Source organism: Pteropus vampyrus, unplaced genomic scaffold (assembly GCF_000151845.1).
Source record: "Pteropus vampyrus isolate Shadow unplaced genomic scaffold, Pvam_2.0 Scaffold2, whole genome shotgun sequence".
NCBI classification, from domain to species: domain Eukaryota; kingdom Metazoa; phylum Chordata; class Mammalia; order Chiroptera; family Pteropodidae; genus Pteropus; species Pteropus vampyrus.
Window position 1 is genome coordinate 17,108,321 of NW_011888783.1, and position 13,085 is coordinate 17,121,405.

The 13,085-nt window shown below is 38.7% G+C and overlaps 1 protein-coding gene across 1 annotated transcript in view; it reads right to left on the reverse strand.

The window, feature by feature from the left end:
- The window catches only part of RAPGEF4 (Rap guanine nucleotide exchange factor 4), a 279,699-nt gene that overhangs the window by 228,717 nt on the left and 37,897 nt on the right, over positions 1-13,085 (reverse strand). The window contains exon 2 of the mRNA XM_011357435.2: positions 957-1,099. Coding sequence (XP_011355737.1) covers positions 957-1,099 — 143 coding nt within the window. The remainder of the gene's footprint in view (positions 1-956; positions 1,100-13,085) is intronic.

A 13,085-nucleotide genomic window follows, 5' to 3' on the forward strand; every position in this document is an offset into this window, starting at 1 on the left:
CTTCAAGGGCCAAGTGTTCAGAGCATGTGAGTTTCTTTCCTAGCATCACTGGGGTAATCACAATTGGTCTAATTCAATCACATGATACCATTTTCTTTGCCAGTAATTGGCTTAAACATGGGCATATGATGCAATTCTGACCAATAAAACAATACAGAAAGTCTGCTGGGGGATTTCTGAAAAAGAGGCACAAGAAGAAATAGTCTGTGGCAGGATGTTTTTGTAATGGTGTGTAATGTCTCCAACTGCTATAGATGTCTAAGAATCATTTGGGACAAGTCTGAGGACAAAAGCCAACATCTGGGAATGCATACCAAACAAAGAAAAACAAACTAAAAAAACAAAGATGGAGGTCTCTGCCACCTAAATAATGTGATTGGCCACTTAATTAACCAACACTGAAACCATCCTTAATTAACCAACCCTGAAGACTTCTGGTATATGAGTAATTGATTTTTCTTCTTATACAAGTAATTGATTATTCGAGCCAATTGGATAAAGTTTTCTGTTACTTCAGCAGAAAGTGTCCCAACATAAAAGCATTATTTTTTAATGAAAAAATGCTTTTTGTAAATGTAGTTATCACCCTATCGTTTTATTACCTCTGCCCCTTATTCATACCTGAAATAGATGATGTCACTGAGGTTAATCCAAAATATTACTATTAGCATTAGTTAAGAGACCTTTATCTTTCTTTAACATTCTACTGATGAATATATTTCTTGGGTTCAAGAAAACCATTATTTGAATTTCTAAGAATACAGCAAGAAAAGAGTTAAGGAAATACCTAAATGGAATTGAATAAACAAAGTAGAGGGAAATGTCTACCTAATACCTTCAACTGAAGCTCAAATATTTGGCATATAAATACCCCATGTGCCATCTATCCCCACAGGAAAACTACAAATAAGCACAAACCATAAACGACAATACACCCCTGGAGTTGCATTTCTTACATGTTATTCCTTTCTCCAGATTCTCATAATAACCACATAAACAAATCTGATGTAGGAGATTTGGGTGAAATTTCTCAAAAGCTTTAACTTCTTTCAGCCGTGTAAAGATTATATCTACATCTTCACTGGATCGTTCCAATGGTCTATAAAGGAGAGAAAAGGCACAAAAAGATGTATCAGTAAGGGTTTACTTGAGTCAACACACATTATTTTAGTTATAGTCAAGTTTATGTAACTGCTCCAATTGCAAGTTTTTCATTGCAAATATTTATCTACCTATCCCCATCATAGGTATTTCCAAGCTTTTGTCAACTGTTCACATCAATTCATGACTACTGCAGATGGTGTGACATTGCAATTTATAATAAGAAATTTATATTGCAAGTTTTAGGAGCTATGTGTCAGTTTCTGGCACATAGCTTCTAAAACTTGCAATTTCCTATACAGGAGCCATAGAGGCATAATTTGTTATAATATTCGGTCTTTTGTCCTCAATTCCTGAAATGCTTCAGAGCCATGAAGTTCAAATGGAAATGTCTTGTTATTCATAACAAGCCCTTTTCAACTACAACTGAGTTTATGTTAATGAGGCGAGTTTTGGAAAGCCCCTAGTAACCTAAGGATAGTAGTAGGTCATCAGGGGAACCACCAACCTGATTAAAGGGTTGGAACTTTCAGCCTCTCCCCCAAACTCCCAGGAAGAAGCTAGAGATTGAGTTCAATCACCAAAGGCCAATGATTTAAACAAGTGTGCCTATATAACGAAGCCCCCATAAAAATATGAACTACTTGAGAGCTTCCAGCTTGGTGAACATGTAGAGATCTGGGGAGAGTACAGTACTCAAAGGGAGCATAAACACTCCGTGCCCTTTTCCATTCCTTGTTCTATGTATCTCTTCCATCAGGCTTTTCCTGAATTATACTCTTCTATTAAAAAAAAAAAAAAAAAAAAACTGGTACTCTACTAAGTAAACTCTTTCCCTGAGTTCTGCGACCCACTCTGGCAAGTTAATTAAACCTGAGGAGGAAGTGGTAGAAACCTCTCTGATTTATATCTTATTGGTCAGAAGCAGAGGTGATAACCTGGACTCGTGATTGGCATCTGAAGTGGAGGTAGCGTGTGGGGGCGGGGGAAGAGATATTTTTAGAGGTGGCTGGAAGGCAGGCACTCTGGCATACCCCCAACTGGCGGTGCTTCGCTCCAATGCGGGGGGCGGGGGGGGGGGCGCATAATTCTTGTGGGACTAAGTTTTCAACCTGTAGGATCTAAAGATAGAATCAGAATTGAACTGAGTTCAGTTGAATTGTAGGACACCTAGCTGGTGTCTCAGAACTGCTTATCTTGTGTCAGATTGAGTATTATGGGTTGAAGTGAGTCCTTCCCAAAAAACATGTGGAAGTCCTAACACCTGGCACCTGTGAGTATGACCTGATTTGGAAATAGAATCTTTGCTGATGTAGTCAAGTTAAGATGAGGTCATAGTGGATTAGGGCAGGTCATAATCCAATAACTGTTGTCCTTATATGAGGAGGGAAATTTGGACACAGAGACAGTGGTAAGATGGCCATGTAAAGGTGGAAGCAGAGATTGGAGTGATGCATTTACAAGCCCAGGAATGCCAAGGATTGTTGGCAACCACCATAAGCTAGAAAGAGGCAAGGAAGGATCTTGCCCTAGAGCCTTTGGGAGAACATGGCCCTGTTGACTTCAGATTTCTGGCCTCCAGAACCAATAAATCTCTGTGTTTTAAACCACCTAGTTTGTGGTATCTTGTTTGGGCAGCACTAGGAAACTAATACAGAAGGCATATGTTTCAGATGCTATAGCCACAAGATAGAGACTTTGTGTAAGTGACAAATAAACCTACATTGTGTGAAGCTATTGAGATTTGGTGGGGGACGGGGCAGGGCAGGGATTACCACAGCATCACCTAGCATCACCTAAACTAACACCAAGGTCAGGACTGGATGTGCCATGTTTCCAAGGAACTTGGGACACTGTCAGAGGAAGACAGATCCCACCATAATGGATGAACATTTTTGGAGGACATAGATAGACGACCTGTCACTTTTGGGAAGACCTAAGATACATGTTTTCATGAGTTTTGTTCAGAGGCTTTTCACCTGCCCTCATCATACTTTCAAGCCCAAGAAAACTAGACGCAAAGAATATGACTACAACCTCAGCTAGCCTCCCAACCAATCTCTGCTGAAAGGGCTTAGACTCTGCTTCCTAGGTAGGAGGGAAATCCTGTGCATTAGTGCCCAATTTATAAGATGACCAAGTACCTGAAAAGCTGAGAGGTTTGCAGGCTTTACCAGGGAAGGTACAGCACATCAGTATCAGTACCTCTTTCTACCTTTCGGCCCTTTGGAAGGGCTTTAGAAACTCCTTCCCAGAAGTTATGGGGCTTTGAAATGGGCTAGAACTTCTTCAGCAGTTAATAAAGGGGTATAGACAGCTTTCAACAAGAGTCTTTGTGTGCCCAGTGGGAAAGTGCTTTGTAGGTAGCAAAGTTGACATAGGCTGGCAGAGGTGCCTCTCAGTGAGAAGCCAAGCCAGCAGGGCACACTTTGTAGGGTGCAGTGTTGGCACCAGCAGGGAGTCACACCAACCACAGCAAGCAGCCACGTGAATTCCATGAGTCGCTGCCACAGCAACACTGGCACTAGCCTGCAGGCTCCAAAGGAACGGTAACATTTAGGTGACCAAAGGAGGAATCACAATGACTTTCATGAGCTGGAAACTGCCTGGATATTGATACAGTGGCTACTACTTTGTTACATAGGAAAAGAGATAAATGGAAATTAGAATCCGTCTTCCATCAAGAAGGAAAGCAGCATTCCATTTTGTTTATTCTACCTAGAACATGTCCCATAGTAGGAAAGCAGACTAGGCAGCTTAAAGATTTTTGGCCCAATGCTCTCCAGAAGAAACTGGACTCCAGAAGAAACACGAAGCAGCAAAAGAAAAACTGACCTACTTCCCTGCATTCCGAAAAAAGGACAAAAGACCTTCAAGATTCTTAACCTGATTGTATGTGGTCAAACGACAAAAGATAGTTGGAAAGACAAAGTTGATTAGAGAAAACCAGGATGAATTTGAAATCTCTCTTCCTGATATTTGCTTTGGACACCCCAAATTACATCCTAAAAATGTCTCCTGTTGTCCAAACATTTAAGCCACAGAAACAATGAAAAGCAATGTTTTATCTGTCATTGTTTTTATTGGTTACTTCATGGAGTGGGGAAAATTCCACTCAGCTATTAACTGACATCTTTACTATCCTACCTCTGTAATCTGCTACCAGTGATAATTATTCTGTTGCCCCTCTTCTGGTGAATCCATAATTTCCGAAGGCCACATACATTCTCATCCCTATAGAGGTCATGCTTAGCACTCCTTTTATAAACCCCACAGTTCCCAATAGAACACCAACCAGCAAGAAATCCTTGGGTGTGATGTTCTACAGTGACCTCCACTGAACTCATCTCTCCCACATCTGCTTCTGCACCTGTTCTCCTTATTTCCATGTGTGAAACAGGCTTGTCTTCCCTCATCATATCCTGGTAATTCTACCTGCTCAGAGTCTCTCAAATCCATCCCCTCCTCTTAGCCCCTATTGTCACTATCTCAGTTGAGTGTGAATGAAGGGCACGTGAAGCCCGTGTTGGGGTATGAAGGAGAATGGCATCATTCCTTTCCTAGGAGGCTAGAGACCTTGGGTTCCATCTTATAGTCAGCGAAAGTATTTTAAGCAGGTTAGTGACATGATCGGACGTGCATTTTGGAAAGATTACCTTGACTGCAAGTAGAGGCAGATGGAAGAGAGTAAAGACCAGCCATCAAGAGGCCAGTTAGGAAGCTCTGGCAGTATATCAAAGTGATGAGTTGGGTTTCTCTAATTATAACCGACTCCCTTCCACTCCCTTAATAACTGCATACAGCTGGTCCCCTAAGTAAAAGTAAATAAAAGCTCCAAGTTCAGAGAAGTTATTTCCTTAGCCAGGCATCTGACACCCAGGGCCCATTTTCTTAAAATCAATCTTTTAAAAAACCTTTACTTTTAAAACATGTTTGAACAACAAAAAGAATCATTTACAAAAGAAGGCACTGCAGTGGGCAGGGCTCTGAGGCGACCCCAGTGACCCACGCTCTTGGATAACACCCTCGAGGGTGGGCAGGGGCTGCAATGTCCTTGTAGTCAGAATACAGCAAAAGTGGGAAGATAACACTCCCATGATTATGTTAGGTATATGGCAAAAATAGAGATTTTGTAGATATAATTAAGATCCCTAATCTATTAACTTTGTTAATCAAAAGAGAGGTTTTCCCCCAGGTGGGCCTAACCTAACCAAGTGAGTCCTTTAAAAGAGGGTGGGAGAAGTGGGAGATTCTTTCTAGCCTTAAAGAAGGAAGCAGCCATTTTGCAAGAGGGCCACATAGCAAGGAACGTGCAAGGTAGTGTGCTGGCAGCTAGCAGGAAAACAGGGACCTCGAACCTACAATTTCAAAGAATTGAATTCTACCAACAATCACGTGAGCTTAGAAGAGGTCCAGAGAGGAACACAGCTGAGTCAGCACCTTGATTTCGGCCTTTAAGACTGAGCAGAGGATTCAGACAAACCGTGCTCGGGCTCCTACGCTGTGGAAAGGCGAGATAATGTGTGCTGTTCTACGCCACTAGGTTTGTGGGAATTTGTTAAACAGCAGTAGAAGGCTAACACAGACACGAAGTTATTTTCTCACACTGACTCATTTCCTTATGGCCAGCTTATGGGGCACTTCCTTCACCGAGCTTTTCCTTACGACATTCTCTCTCTTCTCTGAAATCCAATTGATAACATTTTTTTGCATCTGATCTCATTATTTTATTATTTTACATTTCATGCATGTAAATTTTATCTTCTTGGAGATACTGTCATTCATCTATACATTCAGTCAGTAAATACTATTTGGGTCTTATTTTTTATAAACTGCTGAATCACAATGTTTTTCTCCTTTGTTTTATTTTTTTTTCTCCTTCTGACAATCTTCAGCTCTTTCACTCAGCTTACTGGTGAGAAGGCGGCCCTCCCCACGGCAAAGGGTTTGCAAATATTGATTATCATATACTAAACAACAGGTCATCTAAGGGGAGATACTTCTGCTCATTTTATGGTTATTATACATCTTTTCCCACAAAAGCTTACATGTTATTATTTTGTGAACCGTTATTTAGTGCTAACTCCTGCAGAAGCTCTGAAGGACCTTGTGGGCCAATGGACTGCAACACTCAACCGTCAGAATTGTAGGGGTGCAGTAAATAGATGAGGAAGGGAAAGGGGAAAAGGGGCGGCAGGACTGCTCTCTGCTCAGGTGCCTTTCCATAATCATAAAATCAGCCAAGAAGTGGACAATAACAACAGATTTAATAGCACCGTCTTCTTACAGAAATGCATGTAATACTTAATTTTTCTCAACTACTTCACTTGTATTTTTTTTATTTTTAATTACAGTTGACACAGTATTATATTAGTTTCAGGTGTATTGTTTTTAATTTCCGGATGTCTTTTGAATATCGGTAAATGCATTTCAGAACATTAGGTATAATTTTAACTAAATTCACTTGCATTAAAATGACTTTGCAATTTGTTCGTTTTGTTTTAACAGTAACTTAGTGTTAGAAGATACTAGTCCCTTCCCCTAATGAACTGTTAAATCCAAGATAATACATGTGAGCTCTATAAATTATAAAATGCTAGAGAAATTCTTACTGGTACCGCCATTTTCATTATCATCATCTTTATTCGCCACGAAGAACTTTAAAAGAAGTATCTCATGAAAGAATAAATAGTGTTTAAAAACATACAACAGAGGGTGTGGGGAAGGAGACGGGGGAAAGGGGGTCCAATATGTGGTAACAGAAAGAAATCTAACTATGGGAGCTGAACACACAATGTAAAGATATGTATGCCTTACTGTTAAAGTGTACAGCTGAAACTTACCAGATTTTGTTAAACAATGTCATCATTAAATAATTAATTAACTTGAAAAAATTAAAAATTAAAAAATAAAAACATATCAGAATTTTCATGTGCCTTTTGAAAGTTTTATAGATAGGTGTGCATGTATTTTTTCTCTATATATTGCAATAGTAAGATCTCAAACACTATTTACTTAACAATCTTGGCCTTTTTGTAACACTATTAACTTTTCAAAGGGCTCTGAAGATTTTGATCCAGACACAGAGGTTATGTGAGTATTAGTATGCTAAAATCATGTGTATTTATAACGCCATTGATGACATGTATCTATCAAGTCTTTGTAACTCAAGATGTTTACCACTTATCATGTTATCATTTTAATTATATGATTATTAACCACTTAGAATAGTGAAATGTTTACTCTTTACTAATTACAAATTTTCCCAATAATGTCAACAAAATTCAGAAAGAAGGTGTTGAAAATGCATTCATTCAATCTGCAAATATTTAGTGAATATCTACATGAAAGGAGAATAAAGCCCTCCAGTGATTCAAAGAACATGGTTCCTGCACACAGAAAGTTAAAACTGAATTAGGGAGATTTGTACACATACAGCAATTATCAAGCTTTATCGTGGTAAGAAGCACAATTAAAACAGGAAAAAGGGAATAGGAATTCAGAGAAGAAATAGACATCACTCATAGATGAAAGTTCTACAGAGATTTCATAAAGGCGCTATTGTAAATTCTCTCTAAAATCAGTTCTTTCTCATTTCTTTTTTTATTACTACAGTAACACCATTTTTGGTCATTTAGTCTAAAAATGTGTATCACTACAGCCACCCTCACTAGAGACCTGTTCTACTGATTCCTCCTCTCCCTGAGTTTCCTACCCACCAAACCGCAACCACACACACACACACACACACAGATATACATACATACATACACACAGACACACACATATACACACATACATACAGAAATGCATACACACAGATGCATACACAAATATGTACAAACACATGTATACACATAAACACTGACAAAGATTTTTTTGTTCACCAAACTTTAGTCAGTCTCCTGAACCTTCTCTTGGGCCTATCTGCGAACTTCCTTGTAAGATCCAGTTCTAGCAAGACTCTTGCTAAGTCAGTTTAACCAGAACCTCCCCCACTCTCGATACCTGACCACCCTCAAAATCTGATCCTCATCCTCTACCATACCCCAGGTGATGTCTGGGCACTGTGGCCCATCTTCAGCAAGAATCCTATTAGGTCAGTTTAGCTAGAACCTCCATTACCCCTGATGTTTCCTCTTAGTAATTTTCCATCCACTGATTCCCCCATCCTGCTCCTCATCTATAAATTCCCACCTGCCCATACTGTACACCGAATTGGGCCCAATCTCTCACCCTCACTGTAAAATCTTATTTCAGTGTTCCCTACATCTTTTGCGATGGTCCTGAATAAAGTCTGCCTTACCATCTTTAATAAATGTTAGTGAATATTTTTTCTTTAACGAAACACACATTCATACCTATACACACATGCACATGCACAAACACACATCCTTCAACTCAAGTGACTGCCAAAATTCTCTCTCAGCTCTCAATTCTGTTTGTGTTCAGGGAGACTCAGAAGAATTCCCCTGATGGGTCCTGAGACTGCAGGTGCAACTGCAGCTTTTTATCCTCACAGCTTAGACCATCCCAAGGCACACCAAGACCTCTGTAACCCTTCCAACATATGGCCTGCACATCTGCCATCAGGGAGCAGAACACTTGGTTTGCCAATTCCTGACCTAATGCCTCCCTATTTAAAATCATACCTGCTTGCTGTTATATCTCTATAAAAGAGTGAAAACTGCCTCTCAGGGTCTCAAATGAGATAAGAGAGTCATGACTGGGGGTCACTGTGGACCTCCATTTTGGCCTTGAACAGAGCAATAGGAGGAATCAGAATACCTCCACCTCTCTTTCACTGACAACCACTCTGTCATTTATCCCATGGCGAGAGAGATGCCAGCTCTGGGGCCCAGGGCTATTTGGGGAGTTGAAAAAGCCCACCTTCAGGCAGAAGGCAAGAACAACTCTGCTAATATTTAAATAATGTTTGACCCTGCATTTGTTAGTGAACAGAGAGAGAGAGAGATACCTTTTTGACCAGGCTCAGTGTATTGCAATTTGTCTCAGTACAATTAAAATACAAAATCAAAGTACATTCTTGCCCGATTTTAACAGACACTTTTCAAAAATCTTCTCTGATTGTCCACAAATATGTAAACTCAGTGCGGCATCATCGGGTTGGACATAAATCTCTCCACAACTCTCTCCCAGACCCCAGTCACATTGGGATCCTTACTGGAGCTGAAACAGCACATAAAATAGAACTCTATCCTCATTTTCCCTACAGAATGCACTTGTTCTACCAGCATCGAGTTAAAAATAATTTCTTCTGACTCCTTCAAAGTTTAGAATGGCTTCTGGGATGACTCAGACAACTGATGTTTCTTTCAAATGCTTTCCAGATAATTTGAACTGATGACTTTTCTTTTTACATCTCTATGCTATTTTCACTATAGTAAGAAGAGGCTCTCAAAAATCATTCCACAGTACTTAGGCCTACATTAAAATTTGAGATGACTCTATTCAAAAAATTGCCATTCCTACAACTAAATTTTTGGAGCTCCCTAAAGGTCTTTAGTTTGTGAGGATTAGAGAGTAAGTATTTCTTGAGTCAGATTCTTCTGATAATCTTGACTTAGCACTCTTTATTCCTGGGCAAGAAGAAGGAGAAAGAACATGGAAAAAAGAAAGAATAGTGAGGATGAGGGGAGAGGAGAGGATGTGACTTTATCTAGAGCAGTGATTCTCAATCTTTTATCCATCCCAACCCACCTGAGGCACAGGCTACACACCCATGAGTAGCAGCAGACGAAAGCCCATTTTAGGAAGTTTTGTAAACACTTTCCCCTTACTGGATCAGCTGGTTGAAAATCTCTGGCTTTAAAAGTTGGTATGACAATATAATGGTGGATCCATGTCATTATATATTTGTCCAAACCCATGGAATATAAAGCAAGAGTGAACTTTAATGTCAACTATGGACTTTGGGAGACGATGTCAATGTAAGTTCATCATTTGTAACAAGTGGACCGCTCCGGTGAGTGATGTTGTTAATGGGGGAGGCTGTACATGTGTGGGCACAGGGGGCATATGGAAATTCTCTATACTTTACACTCAATTTTGTTGTGAACCTAAAAGTGCTCTGAAAAAAAATGAAATCTAATTTAAAAAAAAGAGAGAGGGAAGTGGTTTTTGAACTCATGTGGCTATAAGGCTTGGGGCCTTTTACTTATTAATTTTAAACCCAGCTATTTACAAAAAACCTCTTGCATCTTGCCTCCTCTCCAGGTGTTCCTCTGTCCCTCACCCCTCGTCCTCTCTATCCTCTACCTCAGCACATGCTGTTGGTGCCCCTGCTGAGAACAACTTGAAGAAACCACAGAATAAGTGTATAAAGATGCTAAATCAGGGAATTGATTTGAGAGTAGTATGTAAGTATAACATTGAAAAGAGGGCTGGTTAGATTATTCACAATAGCCAAGATATGGCAACAACCGAAATATCTAGCAACAGATGAATGGATAAAGAAAATGTGGTATATACATACAATGGAATATTTTTCAGTCTTAAAAAAGATGGAAATCCTGCCACATGTGATGACATGGATGAACCTGGAAGACATTATGTTAAGTGAAATGAGCCAGTCATTGAAGGACAAATACTGCATGACTGGTCAAACTCATAGAAACAGAGTAGAATAGTGGTTGCCAGGGACTGGAGAAAGGGGAACATGGGAAGTTGCTGCTCAGTGGATATAAAGTTTTAGTTATACAAGATAAATAAGGTCTACAGATCTGCTGTACCACCTTGCACCTATAGTTAACAATATTGTATTACACACTTAAAAATGTGTTAAGAAGGTTAATGTCACACTAATGTTCTTACCACAATTAAAAAAAAAAAGAGTGCTTATTAGAAGTCAGGAATATTGACACTTATTCTTGTCACTAACATTAAGTCATTGTGTGATCTGGAATGTGTCTCCAGTAGAAAAGCCTTCTTAGGAATCAAATACGCATTTGCATTCATTTCTTCACTCGCTGAACAAATATTTACTGAACATTTACAAGGAGCAAGGCCCTATGCTATGACATCATTGTAAGAATACCAACCTGCTTGATAGACTTTTTGGAAGAACTAAAAATTTCAAAATACTCTAAAAATGTGTTCTAATATACAATATTGAAATCATACTAAAGTACTGTTGAGTTTCAACACATAACTGGGTGATGAGTCTCCTCATTTCTTCCCTAAGATGTCTTTGGTCGTTAGAAGAATTCACCCATTGAATGAATAGTGTCAATTTCAATAAATACTGTGAATACAGAAGTTAGTTTTATGTTTTTTAATTTTTTTATTATTTTTATTTATTCATTTATTTTTGCTGTATATTTTTTAAAGTGTAGAAATACATATTATGTAGGAGTAAATATTGGTATAAACCCATGGAGGGCAATTTGATAGTATCTACCACAAATTAGTATATTTTAATACAGTGATTCCAATGATAGGGCTTCTGCAGATATTCTTGAAAATACATAAAATTATATATGTATAAGGATGTGATATAAAATGTATCTATAAATGAATATTAATAAGGATAAATCCACACACTTGAATCATATTCCAATTTTGGAAAGAATGAGGATGCTCTATTGATATAAAATAATCCAAGATATCATTCGGTAAAAAGCAGAGCTTAGAACACTGTATATAATGTGCCATCGCTGATATATGGCAGAGGAAAAAAAAATACACACACACACACACACACACACACACACATAAAAGTTTGAACAAAAAACTGGAAACTAGTGTCAGTGGTTACCTCCGGGAAATGAACTAAGTGACTTGAGGTACAACAGAGGGAGGGAAACTTAATTTTTCTTGTCTTCGTAGAATGAATATACACACAAAAATATTTCCAGAATCCAAACAATTATTATTTATACTCTTCCTGCTCAAGTGCACGCCACCAACATCTCTTCTCTAAACTACTGCACTGGTCTCCTGGTAGCAGTCCCTGCTTCCATCCTTGTCCTCTTAGAGTCACTTTTCCTTGCAGGATCCAGAGCAATTCTTTTTCAGTTTAGGTCAAATCACATCATGTCTCTGCTCTAAAGTCTCCAGTGGCTCCTCATTGAACTCAGAGTAAAACACACATAATCTGGCCCCCATGCCCCACTCCATTCATCTATTGTTTCTGAGTTCCTTTGGAAGCTCACCTTCTACAATTTTCCTTTACTCCCTTTTGTCCAGACATGTAGGAGTCTTTGCTGCACCTTGAGGCCTCTGCCCCACCTCAATAACTATTCTTCCTGCCAAGGATGCTCTCTCCCCAGACATCTGCAAGACTCACCCCCTCACCTATTGCAAGTCTAAGTACAAATTTTCTTCTCAATGAAGCTTACCTTTACCTTCCTACTTAAAACCACAGTTCCCCTAACAGCACCTAACCCACTTTTACTCAGTATTCTTTTTTTTCCCATAGCACTTAATACCTCTTAACGTAATATTTATAATTATATATGATTTACCATGTATTTCAACTGTTGCCTCCATTAGAATGTAAGCTCCATGAAGGCGGGGATTTTGTTCAGATTACTGCTATATCTCCAGTACCTTGAACAGTATCTGACATATAGTAGGTGTCCAATGAACATTAAAAGAAATATACTTTTGCGCCTTTTGCATTTGTACATAAGAATGTATTATCATTAAAAGTTAATAACATTTCAAAGAAAACTAGGAGATTATTTTTTTGGTTAAGAAATTGAAAATTTTTTTGCTGTTTTCTACCACTCGTACAAAATCAGAGTAGTAATGAATCCTCAGACTACCAGTGTTCTCAGTGAAAAAAATGCACAAAGAATCATTTTGTTACTTAATAACAGCGTATTTATACATCAGGATTTCTTGGAGGATCCATTTATATTTTCTCTCATGTGAACCTCTTAGACCATGTTAATTTAATGACAAATTTAGCAAACCTAAATGTTAAAAAATGTGTAATATTATACTATTTATACATTAAG